The 25876-nt window shown below is 52.7% G+C and overlaps 1 protein-coding gene across 1 annotated transcript in view; it reads left to right on the forward strand.

Moving 5' to 3' along the window:
• LOC146863595 (NACHT, LRR and PYD domains-containing protein 3-like) overlaps positions 1-25876 on the forward strand; it is a 478230-nt gene that overhangs the window by 396031 nt on the left and 56323 nt on the right. The window contains exon 11 of the mRNA XM_085627604.1: positions 23783-23950. Coding sequence (XP_085483730.1) covers positions 23783-23950 — 168 coding nt within the window. The remainder of the gene's footprint in view (positions 1-23782; positions 23951-25876) is intronic.

The raw sequence follows: 25876 nt of genomic DNA on the forward strand, positions 1-25876 counted from the left end.
CCTGTCAGAAGCTGCAGCAGCGTCCCGGGGCGGCAGCTTCATCCCGGGTCCATATCTGTATCCTGTCAGATGCTGCAGCAGCGTCCTGGGGCTGCAGCTTCATGCCGGGGCCATATCTTTATCCTGTCAGATGCTGCAGCAGTGTTCTGGGCTGCAGCGTCATCCCGGGTCCATATCTGTATCTTGTCAGATGCTGCAGCAGCGTCCTGGGGCTGCAGCTTCATCCCGGGTCCATATCTGTATACTGTCAGATGCTGCAGCAGCGTCCCGGGGCTGCCGCTTCATCCTGGGTCCATATCTGTATCCTGTCAGATGCTGCAGCAGCGTTCCGGGGATGCAGCTTCTTCCCGGGTCCATATCTGTATCCTGTCAGATGCTGCAGCAGTGTTCTGGGGCTTCAGCTTCATCCCGGGTCAATATCTGCATCCTGTCAGATGCTGCAGCAGTGTCCTGGGGCTGCAGCTTCATCCCGGGTCCATATCTGTATCCTGCCAGATGCTGCATCAGCCTCCTGGGGCTGCAGCTTCATCCCGGATCCATAGCTGTAGCCTGTCAGATGCTCCAGCAGTGTTCCAGGGCTGCAGCTTCATCTCGGGTCCATCTCTGTATCCTGTCGGATGCTGCAGCAGTGTCCTGGGGCTGCAGCTTCATCCCGGGTCCATATCTGTATCCTGTCAGATGCTGCAGCAGCGTTCCGGGGATGCAGCTTCATCCCGGGTCCATATCTGTATCCTGTCAGATGCTGCAGCAGCGTTCCGGGGATGCAGCTTCATCCCGGGTGCATATCTGTATCCTGTCAGATGCTGCAGCCGCGGCCCGGGGCTGCCGCTTCATCCCGGGTCCATATCTGTATCCTGTCAGATGCTGCAATGCACTGTGGATGAACCCGTCAGTGATATTTACCTATGCTTTTTCACCTCTCCCACTACTTCCTTAAGTGATCCAGAGACTACAGCAAAATCCCTCACCCTCATCCTGGTGGCTCCCGTGTGGAGCACCACTTCACTCAGGTGTGTAAGTGAGGTCCAAGCTCTCACTTTGGAGGAACCTTTTATCCAGGTTCACAATGACAAAGTTGTCCTGTAAACTAACTCAGGGTTTCTGCCCAAAGTGCTCTCTCATTTCCAGCTAAAGCAGACGACTGACCTCCCGGTGTTCTTCCTGCACCCAAACTCAGTAGCAGCGAGTGTCCTCCACGTTAAAAGAACCCTCACGTACTACATCGAGAAGACAAAATCTTTTCATAAAACACAACAACTATTTATAGTAGGGGTAGCTCTGTGGTTAGTCAGCTGCATTCAGACCTGCGATGCCAAGGCCAAAAGACACCTCCCTGCCAGAAGGTAGCCTCCACGGCCCTTCTGGGTAACATCCCAATAGCTGACATCTGTAAGGCACCTACTTGGTCCACCCCACACACGTTCACCAAACACTACTGTGTAGATATCCTAGCATGCTAACAGCTCAAGTGGCCCAAGCTGTACTACGTACACTTTTCCAATCCTTTGCGCCATCCTCAGGCTAACCACCGCTTTGGGGTGGAACTGCTTTACATTCTATGCAGAGCATGTGTAGCTACAGCTATGCATGTCAAGACCTCGCCCTGTAAACATCTGTTGGAGGTGTGTAGTGCTGTAGATTCACATGACCCCATCCTCCTCCCTGTAAGCCTTTGGCTGTTGCAGATACGTTCCGTTTCTATATTTACTTGCATGGCCTTCTTCTTTCACTTCTGAGTTCCATTTCTATCCTCATCAGATGTGCAGGAAAGCAATCTAAAAATGATGCTCCTGCCCATGCACATTACCAGTCATGGAAGGAGTCACTGTACTTCATGACTCGAAGACGTCTTCAAAGAAAAACAAGTTGCACAACATCCAAGCCAAATAGGAGTGGCAGGAGTCGGCAGAGCATGTGAATCTACAACCCAACATGCCACAAACAGATGCTTACAGAGTAAGTAACATTCTCATTTCTTCCCGGTACTTAAGATTGTGCCTGAATCAGACCCCCCACTGCCGAGGCCACCCACTGGATCTCTGAGCCGGGGAGGATCCAGACCGACTACAGCATAGGCCACCAACTGGATCTCTGAGCCGGGGAGGATCCAGACTCACTTAATCATAGGCCACCCACTGGATCTCTGAGCCGGGGAAGACCCAGACTCACTTAATCATAGGCCACCCACTGGATCTCTGAGCCAGGGAGGATCCAGACCTACCACAGCCTAGGCCACCCACTGGATCTCTGAGCTGGGGAAGACCCAGACTCACTTAATCATAGGCCACCCACTGGATCTCTGAGCCAGGGAGGATCCAGACCTACCACAGCCTAGGCCACCCACTGGATCTCTGAGCCGGGGAAGACCCAGGCTCACTTCATCATAGGCCACCCACTGGATCTCTGAGCCAGGGAGGATCCAGACCGACTACAGCATGGGCCACTCACTGGATCTCTGAGCCGGGGAAGAACCAGACTCATTTAATCATAGGCCACCCATGGATCTCTGAGCCTGGGAGGATCTAGACCTATCAAAGTCTAGGCCACCCATGGATCTCTGAGCCTGTGAAGATCCCGACTCACTACAGCAAAGGTCCCTTACCGATCTCTGAGCTGAGGAGCCAGTTTAGCCAGTTTAGGCTCTCCTGTGGATCTCTGGCCTGGGACGTCGTTCCAGGTTTTGATCCTTCCTGTGCAGTCTGTGCTTGAATGATAAGCTATCTTGCACCACCTGCTTTTGGAAGAGAGACACGAAAGTACCATAGCATCTCCTACTTGGGGAGAATCCTAACATAGTTGGTCTCCATGCCCATCTGAGCCAGGGGCGATCCTGAGGGTCTTTTAGCCATGGAACCTCCTGACGTCACACATCAGAGGCCTCCTTGGATGTCTCAGCTGGGAAGAAAGTTCAGGTTTTCCACCCTTCGTGATTACGCTGTAGATTTCATAGCTGATTCAAACAGTGGAGCGCCTTCTCTCCACCTCATAATTTTGCTCATGAATCTGCGGAGACATTTCAAGTACTTGTGGTTCTGTGTTGAAGACCTGTGAGGGGCTCGCCGTCTGCTGAGCAGTGATGCATCGATGGCCCCTAAACTGCTGACACTTTGACCGTTGCTTCGGCTGCTCTCTCATTTCATGAGAACCAGAAGATGCAAGAGAACTTGACTCTCAACACAATCCACTGCCGACGTGGGACCTACCGACAACAGAGTGAAATCCACACCTCGCACACCGGCCAGCGTTCATGCTTCGTGATCTACTGACATCTGCAGACCCGATGGTGTTGTGCACACATTCATCAAGACTATGGACCCCTCGATGGAGTATCCCACCGGCCAACCTCTAGAGATAACAGATGGACCCGATCCTTAAATGAGCATGGTCAGATTACTTCTTAGTACCTTTTAAAATGGTCAGTCTCTGCCCCAAGAAACAGCATCTCCCCTTGCAGGAAGTCTAGAGGCCGTGGAAGCAAGCATCTGAACCCCTATTCTCAGAAGCTCTACAGGCTCCTCTGCTTGGACTTTCAGGTGCAGTATGCCCTGAGCTGACCGGAGTAAATATATGGCTCCCTACTCTAAAAGCAGTATCTCAATGGAGATCAACTCCGTCTGCCCCTGGTTTACTGCTGCGCTAATAAAAGGGATCACACTGTTATGTTATGTTAAACAGGGATTTATAGAGCGCTCAGCTACTCAACAGAGTGTCCCGGCGCTACGACAGTAAAGATAGAGGCAAAGGCGATGCACCCAGACAATTGAACTGAGGGGAGGCGGATTAGATTAGCTGTTGAAACATCCAGGTTTTTAATTGTTTTCTAAACTCCAAAAGGGAGGTAGTCTGTCTCAGGGGGAGAGGCAGGGTATTCCAAGCACGGGCTACTTGTACCTGGAAAGACCGTCCACCACATCGTGCTCTACAGAACCTTGGCGCCGAGATCAAATGTTGATGGGCTGATCTAAGCGATCTGTGTGGGATGTAATAAAGAACTCTTTTACGCAAGTAATGAGCCCCTAACCCGTGTAAAGCTTTAAAAGCAAGGGTTAGTGCTTCGAAAAGAATCCTGAACCGAACTGGGAGCCAGTGCAATTTCTTCAAATGGTGCGAAATCCGTTCTCTGGCTCCTAACTTCAGGACCGCTCTGGCCGCAGAGTTCTGCACGACCTGAAGTCTGCTCAATAAGCCCTTGCTATGCCAAGATACAGGACGTTAACTTAATCCAATCTAGAGGTGATGAGGGCCTGCACAAACACCTTTCTATGTGTCATTGGCAGGAGATAGAGAAATTTCCTGATCATCTTTAATAAACCAAAACAAGTTCCAGTCACAGTCTGGACTTGTGTTTTCATTGATAACACATCGTCCATTTTCACCCCCAGATTTTTAACCATGTTAACAGCCGTCTGGGGTGGCGACATTTCGTCAGGCCACCAATGTTTCCAAATGTCCGACGGAGGGGAACCGAAGAAAATGATCTCAGATTTCCCCGGATTGCATTTGAGTTGGTGGGATTGAAACCAGAGGAACACTTCGGTCAGGCAGGCTCTAATCTTCTGCCCATGAAAGTCTTCACCCTTCCCACAAGTGAACAACAACTGAGTGTCGTCCGCATAGGATATCATTTTTGCTTCTCCTGCTTCTGCCAACTTTGCAAGGGGGGACATATACAGGTTGAATAATACATGGCTCAGAATAGAGCCCTGGGGGACCCCCACATTTAGGAACGGGATCGGGATCCTGGCGGTAAAGGGAGGCGATCAAACCTCCTGCTTTCTATCCTTTTGAAAAGGAGGCAAACCATTTCAGCACTGTGCCACCAAAACCACGCTGCTGCAATCTCTGCAGCAGGCGATCATGGGGCACGGTGTCGAAAGCTGCCGAAAGATCTAGAAGAATCAGGACAGCTTTTCCACCCTTATCAAGGGTTTCTTTAATGGTCTCAGAGACCTCAAGTAAGGCCGTCTCCGTGCTGAAGTTAGAACGGAACCTGATTGACTTGCATGAAGGAGGTCATTAGTTTCAGCAAAGTTGGAAACTACCGAATGTACATATCTTTCCAGCGTTTTAGCAAAGAATGAGAGACGGGAGCCAGGTCTGTAGTTGGAAAGTATAGTCTGATCTGCAGAGGGTTTCTTCAGCAACGGAATCACTGTCGCACTTTTCCATATCTCGGGTACCTGGCCCGAGCTCAGAGACAGATTCAGAATGGTATTTACAGTTGAATTCAGTATCTCTGCCATCTTGGCCAGAAATTTGGCCGGGCAAGGGTCAAACGGGGAACCGGACTTCAGGCCCTTCATTATTATTAAGGAGGATTCTAAGGAGATCGGGGGAAACCTTTCCTATCGTAGTTTAACAATTTACCAAGGAGGAATCTCTATTCACTGATCCGTCCGACAATCCAAAAGAGGATTGGATCTCTGTGATTTTAGAATAAAAAAAGCTGGCTAGCTGATTGATCCAATCCGCGGAAAAGGAGGGATGGTTGGCTCCCGCTTTGGGCGACGAGAAACTTTTCACTATGTTGAAGAGTTCTCGACTTTTATTCCCAGCACATTCAATTTTCTGAATGAAAAAAGACTTATCTTCCTCCCGTATCATTCTATGATAGATTCTTATTGTTTGCCTATATTTTTCTTTCCTTTCCTTACTAAAATCTCTCCTCCAAACCTTTCCAGACATTTACAGTCTTTCTTTGCCTGCAGCAAAGTGGCATTAAACCACGGTGCAGACCTTCTTACCGATCTCGCTGGACAAACAGTCAGGGGGGCTAAAGATCTAGTGCCAGAACTGACCCAACTTTCTAGGTACTCTACATCCCGTTCTATATTCCACATAAGACCATGGGGGGCCTGGCTAACTCCTCTTTGAAAGCTTCTGGAGTCATTTTATGCAGTGGTCTAGAGGAAGTCAATACCTGCCTCGCCTGGGACTGTCGTGGTTTGAGAAGTTTCTGGATCTCAAAACTAATCAGAAAATGGTCCGATCAATGGTGGGGGAGCATCAATTTGGATAGAAAAGTTCATAAAAATAGATCTAGAGTATGTCCCTTAATGTGAGTCTGGGATGTCACATGCGGGCCGAGGTTCAATGATTCCATTGACTCCAGTAAAGAGGAAGCATCGGCTCTCTCTTGGTTATCTAAGTGGATATTAAAATCCCCAAGGACCAAGAAGTGTTTAAATCTAGGGGCAACGAGGGTTCTCAAAAACCCTCCGGCATGCCCTGAGGGACTAAAGTTCAAAGTGCATGAAAATAGTTAAGAAAAGATGCCGGTGCAACGCCAACACAGCAGAGAGCCCAACAAAAGCTCTACTGTCACTAGCTGCGCGGACGCTGCATCTGGTTTTTTGTAGAAATGGCGCCCAAAAAAGCTAGAGCGCTAACCAAGAAAAGCGGGACTGCTCTAACATGCGGAGACCGCGGTCATGCGTTTCTTAGCCAATTAAGAAATCCTGTAAAATCCTTGAATACAGGAGGAGGAAATCCTATGGCAGTGATGCAAAAGGAACCTATAAAAAGTGCTAAATACTCTGCGGAGTGCAGTGCGCACGGCACGTAAAGACTTTATTTCATCTTCTATTACCACCGCCACTAATAAACCTCACAAACCTATTTAAGCAGTGAACTTGTTTCTGTCACCCAGTGCTCGGCAAAACACCCTGCTTCCATTGGCTACACTGTGCAAAAAATAATCAGACAGATTCTGTAATCAAATCCAAATTATTTATGACAAGTTACCCCTGCAAGTTACTCCAGTTCCCATCACTGACAGGAACACCCATCCTAGCCCTTTACTAGGCAACCTAGATTCCCTCACGCTGAAGGAAGTGACCCGACTAGGGTCACTCGGGTTACTAAACCACCTCTCGACCTTACCTATATCAATGAAGAGTCGGTCAGCCGGTAGAGAATGCAAACAAGCAGTTTATTATCTATACTCCGCAGAGGAGCCCAAATACAACATGCACCATGCAATGCTTGCTGACGGACTGACTCAATAATGATGCGCAGCATAGTATGATACATTCAAACACGCCATGAACCTCTAGAGCACGCCTACAATGGAAAATTACAGGTTTAGAGATGCGTTCTTTAGGGAGGCAGAGGGGCGTCCATCACCAGCCCGAGGCAGGCACACGGTATCTCTTAGCCAAGGTCAGCCAGCTGCATCCCTGCTCCGCCCAACGTAGGAGCAAAACTCTTTGAACAACAAGTGCTGCACAATGTTGCGCAATCACTAAGGCCTACCTTTTCACAGTTTGGAGCACATTTGCTAACATAACTAAACCATCATACACAATGGCTGCCACCTGTCCTAGACAAACCTATACTGCAAAACATCATCTTTAATAATTTAGCTCAGTGGGCTGTAAATATGGATGACTACCACATTTATATTTAGCTATGTAAGGCTAATCTAAAGGGCGTAACATAAGGGGCATAGCCCTGTGATTATTTTTAAACCTACAATGCTTATGGACTCATCCACCTTATTGACCAGCTGCAAGTCTGGGCCCATTGGAGCCATGCCCCCCGGTTCTCCTCACAATGGCTGCTCGATAAATCAACCCCATCTTTCATAAGCTGGTGAACACTTTTCTGAAGGCAGCGATAGTGCCACAGACCTGGTCACAGGCTAGGCTTCTACCTCTGCTGAAGAAAGCTAATGCGGATCCCAAGGGACGTAACAATCTTTGGCCTTTCTCCCTGCTTCTGGCCGTTGTCAAAATGTTAGAGAAGTGGGGCAAAACTCCAGCTTCTTGGAAAATAACAACTTGCTCCAAGCTACTCAGTCGGGATTGCGTGCAGGCGACAGCATGGACTCTGCACTCTTGGAGGTCGCTCTTGATCAGGGTTCGGTTGGCATGGCTGTCCTTGCCTTGTCAGTGTCCTTCGATACGGTCTCCCACTGCATGCTCTTGGGCAGATTATGGGATGTGGGTATCCAAGGTCCAGCTTGGGCCTGGCTGTAGTCTTTTTTGAGGACTGCTCACAAAGCGTTTATCGCCCTCCCCCAAATCCACAAGTAATTCACCTGATTCCGGGGCACCTCTGTGCTCTGCCCTGAGCCCAACGCTTTTGAATCTCTCCTAGGCCTCTTTGGCTCAGCTAGTGGGACGTAAGGATCATTTTTATGCAGACATATGCCGTTGATGCTCTCCTTCCAGGAGAAGGCGGCGCGTGCATTGACTGTGTTTGAGGGATGCCCGAGGGCCGACATCGAATGGATGATGCGAGCTGCCTCAAGCTAAACTCTGATAAAACAGAGATTCTTTTTGGGCACTTGCCATCATCCAGATGCCTGCCACTGCTGGCCTTGTGAGCTAGGCTCTCCTGCGTCCCCTGCATCGGTGGTAAAATACCTCGGGCGTCAACTTTGACTCCAGTCAATCCTTTGAGCCCCAGGCTTGAGCTGTGTCTGCCAGCTGTTTCCTCAGGCTGAAATCGGTTAGGAAGATGATCCACTCGATCCCGGAGAAGCGCCGTAACTCTGTCATCCACGCTCTGGTAACATCCAAACTAGACTATGCGAATACCCTGCACTCAGTTTTACCGCCCTATCTGCTTCACCATCTGCAGATTACTCGGAACGCGGCAGCCCGGCTGATTCTGAAGATACCAGCTCGAGTCTCTGTCGCGGCTTCCTCGCGCAGTCGCGGCTTCCTTGCGCAGTCGCGGCTTCCTTGCGCAGTCACGGCTTCCTTGCGCAGTCGCGGCTTCCTTGCACAGTTGTGGCTTCCTTGCGCAGTCGCGGCTTCCTTGCGCAGTCGTGGCTTCCTTGCGCAGTTGTGGCTTCCTTGCGCAGTCGCGGCTTCCTTGCGCAGTCGCGGCTTCCTTGCACAGTCGTGGCTTCCTTGCGCAGTTGTAGCTTCCTTGCGCAGTCGCGGCTTCCTTGCGCAGTCGCGGCTTCCTTGCACAGTCGTGGCTTCCTTGCACAGTCGTGGCTTCCTTGCGCAGTCGTGGTTTCCTTGCTCAGTCGTGGCTTCCTTGCGCAGTCGTGGCTTCCTTGCACAGTCGTGGCTTCCTTGCGCAGTCTTCATTGGCTGCCCATTGTTAGCTGCATTGAATTTAGAGCCCCAACTCTGGCCTACAGAGCATGTGAGCACAAAGGCCCCGGCTATCTGAGCCAAAGATTGCTTCCCTACTATCAGGAGGGAGCCCTGTGCTCCAATGGACAAAAACCTCTACTTATCCCGAGGATCCGTACGGCGAGAAGAGCGGTCACTCCTTCTCTTCCTTAACCGCCAAACTTGGGAACTCTTTGCCTTCCGAGCTCCATTTTGCGCCCTCTGAATCAGTCTTCTGTAAACTCCTGAACACATGCCGCTGACCGAGGCACCCACAGAGGGCCACTAGAGAGGTCGGCGCTCTAGTGTCGCCTGGGCACCAAAACCCCCCCCGGTTGGAGTCCCCCCTACTTCCTGCCTGGTCGTGACACGAGGGGTGTCACTTCCTGGGCATCTTGGACTTGGCGGACGGCGAGTGGAGTTAATTGAGGTGAACTCAACACCTCTAATGGTCACCCCTCTCCCCCCGTTTCACCATACTGCCACGGGCAGTGGGGGGCCCCGCCACTTTTGTGCATCCCGGGACGTGGTCCAGCTGGGGGCGGCTTCAGTCGGCACTTGGGGCGGAGGGGGTTCAACTCCCGGTCGCATTCCGCGGCGGCATTCCCTGCGGCCTCGGTCACCCATCCCTGCGGGCTGCGTCACCATGCTGGCCTCGAACCGGGTAGATCCCTGTCCATGGAAATTCAGAGGCCCGCCGAGTGTGCCCGCGGTCAGGGCTGTGTGAGGGATGGTGAAAGCGGTAGGTTGCGGGGGTTCTGGGTCCACAGTTGCCAGCTCCTTGTGAGGAGATGCAGCAGTGGGGAACCGCGTGCCACGCATGTAGCAGGCCCTTCAGCGGGCCTACTACTGGGCACCCACCCTCCCTTCCCCCGCTGGTACCGGACTTGCCTGTATGCGCTCCCGATTGCCCTTCCCTCGCTCCTGGCTCTTCCCTTGGTGGCTGGGAGGCCTTCACCTTGCTTGTGGCCCTGAGGCGGTGCACGCGTTGTGTGGCAGCGTGGCATCCTCCCAGTGTGTGGACTTCAGGACACATGGGGGTGCGGAGTCCACAGGGCCCCGGCCCCATCGCCTCGGATGGGGGTCATGCGTGGCCCGTCAGCTGGCTGGCTGACGAGTAGCATGCGAACGGCTGTCCTTGGGGTTTTTAGCCATCGGGTGAAGTCCTGTGAGGGTTGCATTTTGGGCACTCTGGGCTGCGTGTCCTATTGCCTGCTTCCCTGTGCTCAGGCACCTTCCCTCTCCCACGGCTGAACGTGCCGGCGCACGGCAGCTCCTGGTCCTGCTGTGGCCTGTGGGGCCCCCCTCCCCATCGGGAGGGGATGAGACTCATTGGCGAGACAGACGACTTAGTGCGGGTGTCTGCCTATCTCTGGGTGGTGGTCGGGGTGCGGCGCGCGGCTCCCGTAGCTGGGTGCAGAACGGGGCCGCGTGTGACAGACAGACCTTGCTGGTGATCGAGAATGACGAACATTCCTCGCTCTGTGCTTGATGGATCGCGCCAGAGCAATCCTCATTCGGGTATTTTAGTCCTTATCCCCAATCTGCCCATGCGTGAATGTGCAATGAAATATGGGGCTCGTGTATAGCGTTCCTATACCCTTGACGGCGCTATACAATGCCGACTCTGGGGTGGGAAACCATAGTACCCCAGGGGCACCCCGCTTTCCCCCCTCCCCCAAATTAGGTTACCCAAAGAAGACACAAGAAACCGTTGTAAATGGGTAACAAATGCTGCAGGATTTATTACATAATTCCAGGATATGTAATAGGTGGGTTATCTTACGGGCGATCCAAGGGCAGGCGGCCATCTACTTCACCTGCCCCGCCTGATGAGCCGGGCAGCACGGGAACGACCCGCAAGTGCTGCCCCCCAAGTGATTCTTTTTTCGATCACGTGCCGTTGAAATTCTACTCACACCCCCCCTCTCGGGGCGGAGCGTCGCATAGCAAGCCCCCGGTTGTTCAGGCCCACAACCGCCCGCAGGCCTAGCGGGGCGCCGACCGGCTTCCGGGACCTCTCTGGAGGCTCCTCGTTTTGGCTCAGGCACCAAGTGGTGCCGCGCAGAGGTACCCTTTGTACCGGCCTGCTTCCAGATCGCCCTGTAACTCCGCCTGCAACGAAAAGAAAAACATTAAAACGTTCAGCCAAAAACCCCACCCCACCACACCACGCCGGGTAAGCGGTAGGGAGGGTAAAAAGGCGAGGTGGGCGACAAAGAGGTCGCCAGTGAGGGTGGGGGAAGGCTAAATAGCCTTCCCCTCACACCTGGGCCCGGAAGTGACGCGCCTTGCGCGTCACTTCCGGCCCCCGACACGGAGGGGGGGCAACAATCAGGATCCCTGCCCCCGCCCCCCCCGAAGGAGGGAGTGGGGAGGGGTGACCGGGGCCCCGGGGCCACTAAAGCGCCGACCGCCGAGTGGCCCCCTGCGGGGGCCGCGGTCAGCGGCATAGTACCCCCAGGGGCACCCCGCTTTCCCCCCTCCCCCAAATTAGGTTACCCAAAGAAGACACAAGAAACCGTTGTAAATGGGTAACAAATGCTGCAGGATTTATTACATAATTCCAGGATATGTAATAGGTGGGTTATCTTACGGGCGATCCAAGGGCAGGCGGCCATCTACTTCACCTGCCCCGCCTGATGAGCCGGGCAGCACGGGAACGACCCGCAAGTGCTGCCCCCCAAGTGATTCTTTTTTCGATCACGTGCCGTTGAAATTCTACTCACACCCCCCTCTCGGGGCGGAGCGTCGCATAGCAAGCCCCCGGTTGTTCAGGCCCACAACCGCCCGCAGGCCTAGCGGGGCGCCGACCGGCTTCCGGGACCTCTCTGGAGGCTCCTCGTTTTGGCTCAGGCACCACGTGGTGCCGCGCAGAGGTACCCTTTGTACCGGCCTGCTTCCAGATCGCCCTGTAACTCCGCCACAGCCCTGGAGGCGGCTAACAGTCGCAGCCAGGGCCCCCCACCAACCTAGCTCTTTTACCTGCACCCTCTATTCACCAATGCTTCGCTTAAATCCAATAAAAACAGGTCCATGCTTATTTGGGAGAGGTGTACTCCATCCAAGTCGAAGTACCCCTTTACATTCCCCCGAATCATCTCATGGCGAATAAAGCCCAAACCCCTTTGGGCGGGACTCAAACCCTGTGAGATCCCTTATAACCACAGGCCCAAGACATATCAGTGAGCTATAGCTCCTGGATTGTAGATGGCCCCATCTATGTCCCCAATCCCTAGACGCTATCCCAACCGGATAGGGTCTGTTGAAATAGAGGGGCCTGTGAAGATGTGCGATAACTATTCGCCCCCCAGCGGGAAGGTTACACCTATTCACAATCCTGGGCCTGCCCGCTTTGACTATTATGACGAGAAGGGTTACTTAACATTTGTACAGTCCCCTCAGATAGTTAACCTGGGGCACAGGAGTGCACCTCACTGCCAGCGCGTGACCATGGGCAAGGGGCGACTCTTGCCCCTGCCCACCATCCCTTATACCTTATAGGAATTATGCCCCTACGGATCCCTCAGTGATGATCCCTTAGGCATACCAGCTTCGGGAATCTGTTTGGCTTAAGCGTTGCGCGCTGTCATAATGTCCCCTTGTGTTTGCCCCGCTGACACCCCAGAATTGGGACAGCAGCACCAGTCTCCTGCAGCTGCCGTACGCGACCAGTGATTCCGGTGGGGGGTGCCACCAACCGCAATGGTCCTCCAAGCAGTACGGAAAGCCCATTTTTACCTGGGCCTCTCTCCAATTGATGGTGATTACACCCAGCTGAAGGCCAGAGGCCCGCCCAAGGAGCCTATGCACTTGTTTTGCTACCCGGCTCCCTTGTGGGCGGGCCACAGAGTTAGGGCAACGCGTGTGCTCCCCGGGCATGGTGCTGCTGGAAAGCAGATATCTGATGCTCACACGCTGGTACCTTATCTGTTGCTAAATGCCCTACTGCAGGAAGTTTCCCAAGAACCGTAGACTTCGCGGTCCCACCTAACTTGATCCCATCACCTGGGGGGAACCCAGTGGTGGCAGGACCTGAATGGTAACTCCATCCCGGCGTAGGTATCGCTTATTTGTGCCGCCGAAGCAGGCAATGCCCCCTTAATCTCAAGTTCTACCCCTAGAGGCTAACCTTGGGAGCAGACAAGTCTGTGGGAACCAACCGGAAACTTTGGTGCAAATACCGGCCCTATTCTGAACGTAGCGAGTGCTGCACGGTCAATAATGCCCTGATGCCCTGGGGCTCTACGTGGTCTTTACCAAACTTTGAACGACCGCACACTTGCTATATAACAACCATACCACTCCTCCTGCAGGCCTAACTCTTGGTTATGGTGCCCAGCTCAGTGTTCTGCAGGCCAATCGGCTCAGAGGTAAACCACGGGTTGCAATCCGCTCGCGAGCGGCGCACCCGCCACCACTTGGACAATCACGCCGGTAACCTTGTGCCGTGATTTAGGCCCTAGTGATGCGCTATGTGGCGACCACTTATTCTTTTGCCGCTATGTCAAAGCGTACCCGAATTCAATGCGATTGGGGCGCTGAGCTGCACCCATATCTAACCCATCTAGTGGCTCAATCCAGACTTCCTTTAGCCTTAGATAATAACTACCATTCCATCTCGGTTGCGTTGCCCTGCCCGACTAGGCACCCACCCGGGTGTCTAGGTTACCGTTAGATATGTGTGAGTTCCCCATGTCAGTGACCGTTGAAGGCGGCGCGGGGGCAGTTGCGGGCTTAAGCATACCTCTTTTAGACTGTCGGCAGCGACCCGTGTTTAACTGTTACTAACATGGCAATGACAGTTCTCCGTTAGGACTATCCCCACACTGGTCCGCCCTGCCCAAGGACTGATGCACCTGGGAGGGCGAGGCCGTAAGCAATGGGGGTGGGTAACGAGACACAATGACAAGCGACCCAAGCCCCCTTTCAGCAAAAGGTTGGAGACGAGCGACACGTGGTCACATGTGGTCAGGATCGGACTGCGCGACCCTTACTGTAATTAGCACTTATATGTCGCGCGAACTCGACCCGAAGGTAATGGCGCGCCGTTCATGAGCACCGTATATACATACATCATCAGGCACGTGGATAATAATTATCTGGCCAGAGTCACCGCGTGACCCGCCCGAAGGTGTTGGGAGTGCAGAACATGAGCCCCGTATTTACATACCTTATTCGGGCACGGTCGATTAGTGATTAGCTCAAACCGTACTGCGCACCAAATAATTAGAGCGCCGGACACAAGCACCGACCAAATAACCCGTTCAGGTGCAGGAGGAGTCGTAATGCCCGGGATCGCCTAAATCGCGCGAATGTGGGCACGAGCAACTACTTGTGAGTAATACATGTACCTGTATCATGTGTCTGCATCATAGGAAGCCAGCCACCACATGTTGCCTATTTATCTAGCGCGCGCTCGACCGGAAGGTATTGGTGCAAATTTTGTGAACAATGCCTGCACTTGTATCAAGTATCTGCCTTATAGGAAGCCAGCACATACATGTTGCATATTTGTGTCGCGCAAACTCGACGCCAAAGGTATTGAAGCGCTGTATATGAGCACCGTACTTACACAAGCCGGCACGGGGAGAATAGGGGATTCGTACCATATAACACGATCGCCGTGCCCGGCCACACGAGCACCGCACCAGATTAACCCTTGCGGGGCGGGATTAGTAATACCCGTAATCGCGTGATGTGGACAGTGCATGTCTTGGTATCATGTGTCCGCCTTATAGGAAGCCTGCAATTACATGATGAATAGTTATATCGCGCGAACTTGACCGGAAGGCATTGGAGCACTTTAACATGAGCACCGTATTTATATTACCTCTTCAGGCAGGGGGTGTTTACGACATTCATACCATATTACCCGCTCCCCGACCGAACCGCGCGAGTCCCGCACCAGATTCTCCATTGAGGTGCGGGGGGTTTATTAATGCCAGTAATCGCGTATGTGAAAATTGCATGCACTTGTATTATTTATCTGCCTTATAGGAAGCCAGCAATACATGTTGCATAATTATATAGCGCAAGCTGAAGGTGTTGGAGCGCCTTACCTGAGCACCCTATTTACATTACACATTCAAGCACGGGGAGCTTACAAGATTCGTATCATACTAAACAATCCCCGTGCCAGGTCCATTGTGCCTGCCGCACGCAGCCCACTGCATGCCCCCCCACCCTCAACGGCAGCGTAGCCGACGGGAGGGGGGGCGATAACCTTAACCAGGGAGCGCCACATGTGTTGCACCTCCCGCGATCAGCGGGGACCCAGGCAGCTCCCAGCCGTGCAGTGCTGGTGTTTTGGGGCCGTGAACCCCGCTAGTCTCCTACGTGCTCGAGTATATGGAGCAAAATCTTGCGAGTAATGCATGCACTGGTATTATGGATCTGCCTATATAGGCAGCCCGCAATTACATGTTGCATATTTATATAGTGCGAGATCGACCGGAGCGCTTTACATGAGTGCCCTATTTACGTTACACATCCAGGCATTGGGCGCTTAATTCAAAATACAATATTACGTGATCGAGTGCTACTTCTACTAGTCCCTTTGCAGGCTGACTCGTCAACAGTCTGCATTAAATCACAAAGTAGAGACTGTTGATTTCACCCACGACCCAAAAATGTACATCTTAGCGTCCAACCATCACATCATAAAAGTTAAATATTATGCATGTGCAGATGCAGATTTAAAGTGTATTGGGTTCCGAGTTGACAAGAAAGATTACAGCGATGTCACCTTCTATGCAGGCAATCCTTGGTCACCCCCTTTGCACAGCCCTTTCAGCGCCTTATATGTTTGATGGTACTAGTGTTTGAACACTACGCCCTCTAGCTACCAGGTTTGCATTTTGACGTTTTAGTTAGGTCTTTACAAAGGATATCTGCCAAATAATCACTATTTATTAACTACATCTTTATCGATTCGTAACTTTCGGTAAAGCTGAACTCCTCTCCACGGGGGACCCTTGAAGAAGCTACATACCCAGCACTATCTCCAAATGAGTGAATATTCTGGCCTGACGTCATTTCCTGACAATCCATTGAGTGCATTTCATTGCGGGGAAAAGTATCAGACAGGTGGATAGCAGTGGCGGTAAATACTACTTCACTGAATATAACAAGATCTAATGTTCTTTCTGATATCCCACAGTGTGCCGTTCTGTGCGCCATCTGTTACCGACGCCGGTAATCTGTCTCTTTCTGTTGGAGAGCAGACAACAGTGCCGGCGATGCTGAGACGCGTTCATCTCGTTATGTGGGATCAAGCCCTGCTTGCACATATGCTCCCAAGCCTTACCGCTAATGAGGCGGCTACCGGGATAGCAGGAAGGCGGGCGTCTATTTTTTAATTCGGGGTTGTCTAGCAAATGGGATGAAAGAGTTGATCCGATTGATGGGACAGCTTAAACATTTCTTCGGGCTCCTGACATGAGATGTTATAAGGCAGTGAGTGGGGGTGGGCTCAGGCGCTTGGAGGAACATCGGGTATCATAGCGAGGCGGAGCACAGATGCGGACACCATTCCCTTTATATCCGGCACAGGGAGATTAAGTGATTTGCCCAGGATCACTGGGTTGTACAGCGTTATTGCCGAGACTTGAAACCAGGTCCCCACATTCAATGATGACCGCCCGAGCCCTTAGGCCAACCCTCTCGCTACATGAATCACCCAGTCACTGCGCGGGCTAGACTCAAAGGTCCTCTGAGTGCTGAGCCTGAGTACATATTTAAAATACCTTTCAGGGCAAGGAAAGATTAATTGGTTTGCCCAGGATACTATATCGCGCAACCGAACGAAGCTCATTTTTAGAAAGAGTTTGAAGTCTGTAAAGCAAGACCTAGCTTTCCATTTTCGTTAATAAGTCAGCTAGTGCGCGTGAAATGTGCTTCAAGTCAACATGGGTAGCGCTACCTAGAGGCACGCGGCAAACGTTTTTCTTTTTCTGCAGCTTGTCCACTTTTCTGAGAGCAGCCAAGAAATTGAACACACAGGAAAATACTTAGCGAGCAGAAGTACCATTAAGTTCAAAATTCGTTTGGAGGCTTAAAAGCTCTGCCGCCACAATTTCCAAACAATGTGGCTTACTGGGTAGCAAGTCTGAGAGCTGCTCAGATGCCACGCGCGGACACGGAGACCTCTGCAAAGCAAATATGGCCAACAACAAGCCATCCCCCATGGTTAGCGCGGCCCCTGGCAATGCATCCTATGTGTCTTTCGTGACGATGGAACGTAACGCCCCCCGCACCTCACTCACAACCCGGTGGTGGCCTAAAGCCGCGTAACTCGGCAGAAGTCCGAGCAATCAAAAGCGGATCGACGGGCGGAAGGCAGCACGAACGCACTGCAATCACACCGCCCCCTAAGCCCAACACACCAAATTGAGCCAACATGCTAGCCATGGAAAGCTTCCCGTGCCGTTGCGCTCCCACCCTGGGTGCCGCAACATCAGGAGGTGGGACCACAGCACCCCACATGGGGACAAATAGGACCACAGCACCCCATATGCGGACAAATAGGAGGAGGCTGATTAAAACCGACAATGGCCCCTCCTGGAACGCACTCATCGCAGTCTACTTAAGCTGAAACCGGAGTACATTCACAGTGTCATTGATCAATGCTACAGACATAATAAACATTCAATGCCACCATATTTTCAATGGATCACGTGATCGCACTCTGTTCTGAGGTAAATATAAGAATGTTTAGCGACTATGTGGGATTTCCCAAAAGAGTCTCAAATAACAGAAATACGATCCATCCAATATTTTCTGACAAAAGTTTGAGGACTGCAGTTAAATTGGCAATTTACAGTGTGAAACTCTAAACAGAAATGGCGGCGGGCTTTTAAGGTACACTACGAACACAGGGTGTGGACGCGCCTCAGAGATTTGCAACCTGCAAACCACACCTTTGACGGCCGCGAGACATCCTCATCGCGGCGTGATAGAGGCGGTATTCGAGCGCTTTACATAAGTGCCCTAATTACATTACCCAACCAGGCACTAGGCGCATAAGTCAACCGATGATATGCCTTTTGATCACCGGGCCACGCAGGTGCTCGAATGTCCTAATCACCATCTAAATTTACACATCGGGGCCGTGAATAATCTAAACTCGCGTAAATGCTTGTTTCTTGTTGGGTACGGGGAGATTAAGTGAGTTGCCCCGACTCACGGGATGTTTTGCCGACGCCAAGGCTCGAACCTGGTTCCTATTTCCAATGTCGGCAGCTCTGGCCGTTACGCCACAACCTCTTTTTCTCGCGCTGATATTGGTGAAAAAGACACCGTTTTAGAGATTAGGGTCGTTTTAATCTTTAATTAAAATAATGCTTACAATATGCAATACGAACGTCAGGAGAGCACAAGGTAAAGCCCCCTGACACTGCGGCCGCCCGGTATCAGAGGACCTGGACAAACAGGCCGAACTAGGCTGGCTCCCTCTCGCATACCTCTGCACGCATACCCGGTAAGCGCTGCCTGCCTCCCGGTTCTGTCGTGCACCACAATCACGCCCAGCACGCTCAGCCCCCGTGGACCTCAGGCGAGCAGCCGAATTGTGGCCGTGGAGGGAGGGGGGGGGATCTTGTTTTATGAGGCAGGGTACTCCCAGAACGCCAACCCGTATCCGAGGTTCGAACCCGGTTCCCGAAGCTCCAAGGACGGGCGCAGATCCCCCCCCCCCCCCCCCCCCACCAGCCGTGAGCAGCAGGTGAGGCAGGGTGTCCGCGCGAAACCGCGCGTTAGCCGACAGCCTCCCAGATCCCACAATGGGCAGTGCAGCCATCCCGTCCACAGCGCATCGTGCGAGGGGTGGGGGGGGAGTTACGCGCACGCAACCGGACTTGCCACTCACACCGCATCCCTAACGAGGCCCTGCGCCCTCTTGGCCCAACTTGCGCCCTCCCCGCCCGTGGCCATCCGGGCCACAGGGCCCCGTCACCCTGGTACTGCCCAGGGACGGGGCCGGGGCGGGAAGGGTAAAGCAAGACTCACCGTAGTGCAAACGCATGATGGCGATGGGGCCCGCGAGGCGATGACGACGGCAACGACCCCGAGACAGCGACCGATCAAAAGGCGAGGTGGGGTGGGGGAAGGCTAAATAGCCTTCCCCTCACACCTGGGCCCGGAAGTGACGCGCCTTGCGCGTCACTTCCGGCCCCCGACACGGAGGGGGGGCAACAATCAGGATCCCTGCCCCCCCCGAAGGAGGGAGTGGGGAGGGGTGACCGGGGCCCCGGGGCCACTAAGGCGCCGACCGCCGAGTGGCCCCCTGCGGGGGCCGCGGTCAGCGGCAGGGTCGGTGCCTAGGGGACGCACCCCCTCGTGTGCCACCCGCATGGGAGGGGGGGGGCTGATTTTAAGGCAGCACACAAAACTGAGAAGATGTACGCTAGGGTGGCCGCTGCCTAATTTAGAGGATGCAAGTCTTTAAATTAACCGGCGGAAAACATTTGGATGCAAGGCCCGCCCCAGGGCACTTGGATTTCAGGGGTTTCGTCCCTCGGGAGTCGCGTCCTTTCCGTTGCCTGACGAGTCTGTCCCGAAGGAAGTAGGTCGGGCCTGGAGGCCCTTGCTGTCCCCCATGACAGGCTTCTTTTGCCTTATTTAATCCGGCGGGGCATGCATTGCGATATGCCTTAAGCAATGCTGCCTGCCTGTCCCGGATGGTGGGGGGTTCGAGCTCCATGCGCATGCAGTAGCCTGCTTTTATTTGTATATTTCCGGCACTCTTGCCTATTTTAAAGTCAGCGTGGCCTGCATCGCTATACGTTTTAAGCTATGTCGTGGGCTTGGCCCGGAAGGTGGGGGGGGTCGGGCGATGAGTGCCCATGTGTTGATTCTGCCTGCCGCCATTACTCAGAATAGCTTGAGTGCGGCGGGTGGTGGGTGCACCCCCCATCCAGTGAAGGTAGCGATTCAAATCATCTTCCTCGCGGCGGGCTGGATGAGTGCGACACGATTGCTCGTGGGTTACTAGGATACTGACTCCTGTGCCAGATTGTGCATTGTAATGTGCTCACGCACGTTAGCGTGCCAATACCGTCGGTGGCTGGGCAAATCAATTATCTCCCGTGCCATGGTGCTAAGTAATGTGGTGGGCAGGATAAGTGTGCTCAACAGCCTGGAATCCTGGGCAAATCACTTAACCTCCCCGTGCCTTACAATATGTAGTCTCCTCAGGTTACGGAACTGGTGCTCATGTAAAGCGCTCGGTTACCCGACGTCTCGGGTCGTAGTTCACGCCATATAAAAACTCTATGAAGAAATCAAATAAACAAATATTCTTAGTCCAGCCCTGAGGGCATGCAAAGATCCAGTGACCCAGCTGCCCATATGAAAGGCTAGCACATAGTGGATACATGCTACCGATGAAATGCAGGGGTTTTTATGGTTCCAGTCAGGGACCTTAATGTATGCTACAATTTTGCACTGGCCATTCGCCAAAGTGCAAAGTAAGACTAAAGGCAGTTACTTGGGCAATATAAAAAAAAACAAAAAAAAAAAAAAACTTGTGCCTTTGTCTCTGGCGCGTTTAACATGGCATTTTTAAGGTTTGAGGTCAGGAATGCCCACCCGTGCACTACAGCACATGCGGTAGTATTAGCAGCTGCCCTTGGTAGACACTTAATTGAGGGCCCCTGTTTGGAACAGCGTTGGTTTTGATAAAGTCCAGCCCTTTTATGCCCACTTTGGGAAAGTTACTGACAGTGCACGGGCACACCCTTCCAACTTCTAAATGAGTTTGCATTCAATATTCAGGGATGGTGGCGTGTTTTCAACACGGTTACACAGCAGCAGCTCACTATTATTACTGAAAATAAAAGGTGACTCCACCACTTAGCAGATAGGAGGTTCTGTTTTACCAGTGAAACCTGCTAGTGATGGTAAGTGTGGAACACATGGCCCAAGCAGCGCATGGTAAGCTTTGCAGGTAGGCATACCGGGGTCGGTAATCGGAGCGCTGTGGGTCGGTAGTGCGACCATTGATGTTAGTTTTGCTCCCACAGGTTGAGAGGATTAAAAAGAAACCAGTTCTTGGTTGGCGCCAACTTGATAAAGGACTGTGTCCTTTGCAAGCACATGGAGTTGGCTATGTTAGTCAGCGCCTAGATACCACCGGGTGAAGGTATTCAATCAGTCCGAAGAGGAAATGTGAACGTTTTTGTTCCCCCCAGCACAGGAGCTTTCTGAACCGGTGCCGTCATTCGCCAGGCTGGGAAGATGTGGTTGGAGCACGACTGCCCACAGCTACCTGTCCAGTTGGCTTCTCTATTTCAGAAGGGGCAAGTGTTGAGTATGTTTACGCCCTCTCCTCTTATCCAAGTACATTGACTAACCTCTTGGCACGCTGGGATACTGTAGCAAACTTTGTTATGGGACACATAGGCTGGGTGAGGGACGTTACTCTGAATCTGTTCTTATGCCCGAGTCTGCCTGCCTTTGCCACTGGTGAACAGCCCTACGGTGGGAAGTATAATTTCACTCTCACTCTGGAAATTACAACGCAAAGAGAGGCGCTGCGAAACGCTGAGCTGCATTCGGCACGAGGGCCTTATTCAAACATCGGCTGGCATCAAATAGACGAATACCATGTGCTTGGGTGGGCATCCCTCTGCAACCATGGGTAGGTTTTAGGTCGCTTCAGAAAGACACATTCACCCGCGCTTTAGTCAGGACAGCGGGCGGGTGGTGGTAGTGTCATCTAACAAGGGTGCTGCGATGCGTAAAAGTTAGTAAACACTGCGCCAGAGCCAATTGGCAACAGGGTATTAATGACCTGGCATTTCATTTATTCCGGAAAAGGGCAAGTAGTTGCACAGAAGGTTCCCGTCTGTCTCCTACAGACTTGCCTGCCCCCTGGGTCTTCTTTCTATGGGCCAGAACCTGAAGATTGGAAGGGGCACCTTCTGCGACCGGCACCACTAATACGTTGATAGTCAACGCCGGGGTAGATATACCATGAAGGGCATGATTACTACTTGGGTTTTCCCTAAGTTTTGGGGGTCAAACTAGGTTGGAGCTTTAAATCCACAGTCCTTAGGAAGCACCCAGCATTCCTCCAATCCAAGTAAGGGCAGTTGGAGATAGATAAGTAACAGCAAGTGGGTAACAGACACCGGCTGTGCAGTGACATCGGGCCCCGGGGGCACGCGCGCTTCACAAAACCACAGAGCGGCAACCAGTCGGGTACCAGGGGGCAAAAACCAAGTAGATTGGAGGAATATATATGTCTCTCTGGCCTTACAGCTGGGTGGAGCCAGGCCCATTTAGAGGCACGCCTGGGGGGAAATGCTGTGCTCCCTAAGGTTCCCATGACTAAGCGGTGCGTGGCATCTCCCGCATCAAATGTTGGGTACCATAGTACAGACAGTGCACCCTGTATCGAATCAGACAGATCCTCTAAGCGGGTATGCCTAGGGGGCTCCACCAGAGGGAGCCGAGCGGGCGAAATTCCCTGCAGGAATAAGGGTTGCAGGGCAAGTGCTGGAGGGCAACTTGGCTCATTGTCACAGTACATGGACATTCCTGTGCGCCTTCAGTGGCAAGCCCAGGGAATGTTCAAAGGCTAAGTATACTCCCTCTCGCCATAATAGCCAAAGTAGGCAGGCGGGTGGGGGAGTGGTCACCTAGCAAGTGGGCTGCTGTCCCATAGATGGGCACGCAGGTGTTCAGGCACACTCGGTGCTGAAGGGACGGCAGCTAGGTGACATCAGCAAATAGATGGGGCTTTGTGAGCCTGGGTGTCGGCATCGCCCCCGCCCAGATTTGGCTCGGGCTGAGGCAAGTGAAGCAGTGGAACTTTCCCTCATGGGGGTGAATAGTTCTTGGCACAACTTCTCAGGCCTAACGGGCCTTTTGTTTCATCAGACACTATTGACCCAGGCTAGCGTCAAGGGCTTTGGGATATAGATGGGGCCATCTATAACCAGTAGGGATGGTTCTCTTTCATCTATATTTGCAGGAAGCTCTAGACAGGAGAGGTTGCAGGTAGCACCATAGCTGTGGTGGGGGGCCCTGGCAGTGATGGGGGCCACCTCCAGAGCTGTGGCGGAGTTACAGGGCGATCTGGAAGCAGGCCGGTACCAAGGGTACCTCTGAGCGGCACCATAGGGGGTGCCAGAGCCAAATCTGAGGAGCCTCATGGGAGGGTCCTTGAAACCGTGTCGGCGCCCCGCTAGTCCTTTGGGCGGTTGTGGGCCTGAACAACCGGGGAGTTTGCTATGCGACGCTCCGCCCTGAAAGGGGCGTGAGTAAGAAGGTATCAATGGTCACGTGATCTGAGAAGAGGATCACTAGTAAGGGCAGCACATGCGGGTTCGCCTCGGTGCTGCCTGGCTCATCAGGCGGGCAGGCGGCCCAGTTGGTTGCCTGCCCTTGGATCGCCCGTAAGATAACCCACCTATTACATAACGGTGTATGTAATAAACCTGCAGCAATTTTACCCAAACAAATAATCTGTGTTGTGTGTTTATTCTTGGGAAATGTATATATTGTTGGAGGGGTGTAAAAGGATGCCAATGACGATACTCTGCCTGTTGGATAACGAGGCAACTAGCACTGGTCATGTTTCAATCCTTTAGTGCACCAAAAAACTGCTAGCGCCGGGGCGCCTCTTAGGAAGCAGCCGTGCGCTTTGTAATGTGTTTGTATTGTATAGGCACATTTTAAATTGGTGGGCTCTTTCCTTTCAGACTGAGAGACAACAACCTGACCGACATTGGTGCCCAAGAGTTCTGCTCAACGCTCAGGACCAATCTGTCTCTGCGGCGCCTGGACCTTTGCGGGAACGCCTTCAGTGACCTCTCTGTCCCACATCTCAGCACCATGATCCGAAGCTGCACCCGCCTGAGAGACATATTGTGAGTCCTATCCCATCCAGCCACATTACTTCTCCACCTTACCTCTCTGCATGCCACGCAGGCAATCTGCATGCCAAGCAGCTTTTCCACCCTGCCTCTCTGCATGCCACCCACCTTCTGAACCCTGCATCTCTGCATGCCACGCAGCTTCTCCACCCTGCCTCTCTGCATGCCACCACCTTCTCCACCCTGCCTCTCTGCATGCCACGCAGCTTCTCCACCCTGCCTCTCTGCATGCCACTCAGCTTCTCCACCCTGCCTCTCTGCATGCCACTCACCTTCTCCACCCTGCATCTCTGCATGCCACGCAGCTTGTCCACCCTGCCTCTCTGCATGCCACTCACCTTCTCCACCCTGCCTCTCTGCATGCCTCGCAGCTTTTATACATATCACATGCCTTCTCCGCCCTGCCTTTCTACATGCCATGCAGCCTCTCTGCATGCTACGCAGCTTCTCCACCCTGCCACTCTGCACACCACACATCATCTCCACCTTGCATACCACGCAGCTTCTCTACATTTCACATGCCTTCTTCACCCTGCCTCTCTGCATGTCATGCACGTTCTCCACCCTGCATTTCACATGCCTTCTCCACCCTGCCTCTCTACATACTGTGGGCCCGATTCACAGAACAAACTTAAGACTAAATCCTAAACTTAGTACCATTCTGGTATTCACAGAATGCACCTAGTACTTCTGGTATTCACAGAATGAACTTACTACTTTTGCTATTCACAGAATGAACTTAGTACTTTTGCTATTCACAGAATGGATTTACGACTCCTAAACTTACGTCCGCACTCGGTCCGGAAATTCCGGCCCGGAGGCGGAGCTTCCGGCCCGGAGGCGGAGCTTCCGGCCCGGAGGCGGAGCTTCCGGCCCGGAGGCGGAGCTTCCGGTCCGGAGGTGGAGATTTCAGCCATAGCTAAATCGGCCAAAATCCCCACCTCCGGGCCGGAAGCTCCGCCTCCGGGCCGGAAGCTCCGCCTCCGGGCCGGAAGCCCCGCCTCCGGGCCGGAAGCTCCGCCTCCGGGCCGGAAGCTCCGCCTCCGGGCCGGAATTTCCGGCCCGAGTGCGGACGTAAGTTTAGGAGTCGTAAATCCATTCTGTGAATAGCAAAAGTACTAAGTTCATTCTGTGAATAGCAAAAGTAGTAAGTTCATTCTGTGAATACCAGAAGTACTAGGTGCATTCTGTGAATACCAGAATGGTACTAAGTTTAGGATTTAGTCTTAAGTTTGTTCTGTGAATCGGGCCCTGTGTGCCTTTTCCACTCTACTATACACCATCTCCACCGTGCCTCTCTGCATGCCACACATGTTCTCCACCCTGCCTCTCTGAATGACAAACACCTTCTCCACCCTGCCTCTCTGCATGCCACGTACCTTCTCCACCCTACAGTGTAGATTCTACACCCTGAATCTCTGCATGTTACCCACCTTCTCCGACCTGCTGTGTGCCTTTTCCGCCATCATCTCCACAATACCCCTCTTCATGCCATGTCCCTTCCCTATCCTGTTTCACCACATGCCATGATCCTTCTCCTGCCAGGTGGTTTCTCCACCCGGCTTTAGTGCATGCCTTGCGCCTCCCTTTCTGTCATGTGCCTTCCTCACCCTACTTCTCTACACACTTCCAAGCTTTCCCTTCTCTCCTGATGATGTGTAATTTAGTCGGTCCGGCTACAAACAGAATTATTTCATAGGCCGGCAGCCTGTGGTACTATCGGCTAATATACCTCACCCTTGGGAGACCTGGTGACATCCTGTGATGCTGCGGGCTTGTGATTCTCACTCTCGGGACACCTAGTGGCATATTTACAAGTCCCTATCGCCACCACAACATCACTTTTTAGGACGTTCCTGTGGCGATATGTGCTTCGCCTTATTTACAAGGCAGCGTTAAGCCACTAAAGGTGGCTTGGCG

This window comes from Triturus cristatus, chromosome 2_1 (genome assembly GCF_964204655.1).
Source record: "Triturus cristatus chromosome 2_1, aTriCri1.1, whole genome shotgun sequence".
Taxonomy (NCBI): Eukaryota; Metazoa; Chordata; class Amphibia; order Caudata; family Salamandridae; genus Triturus; species Triturus cristatus.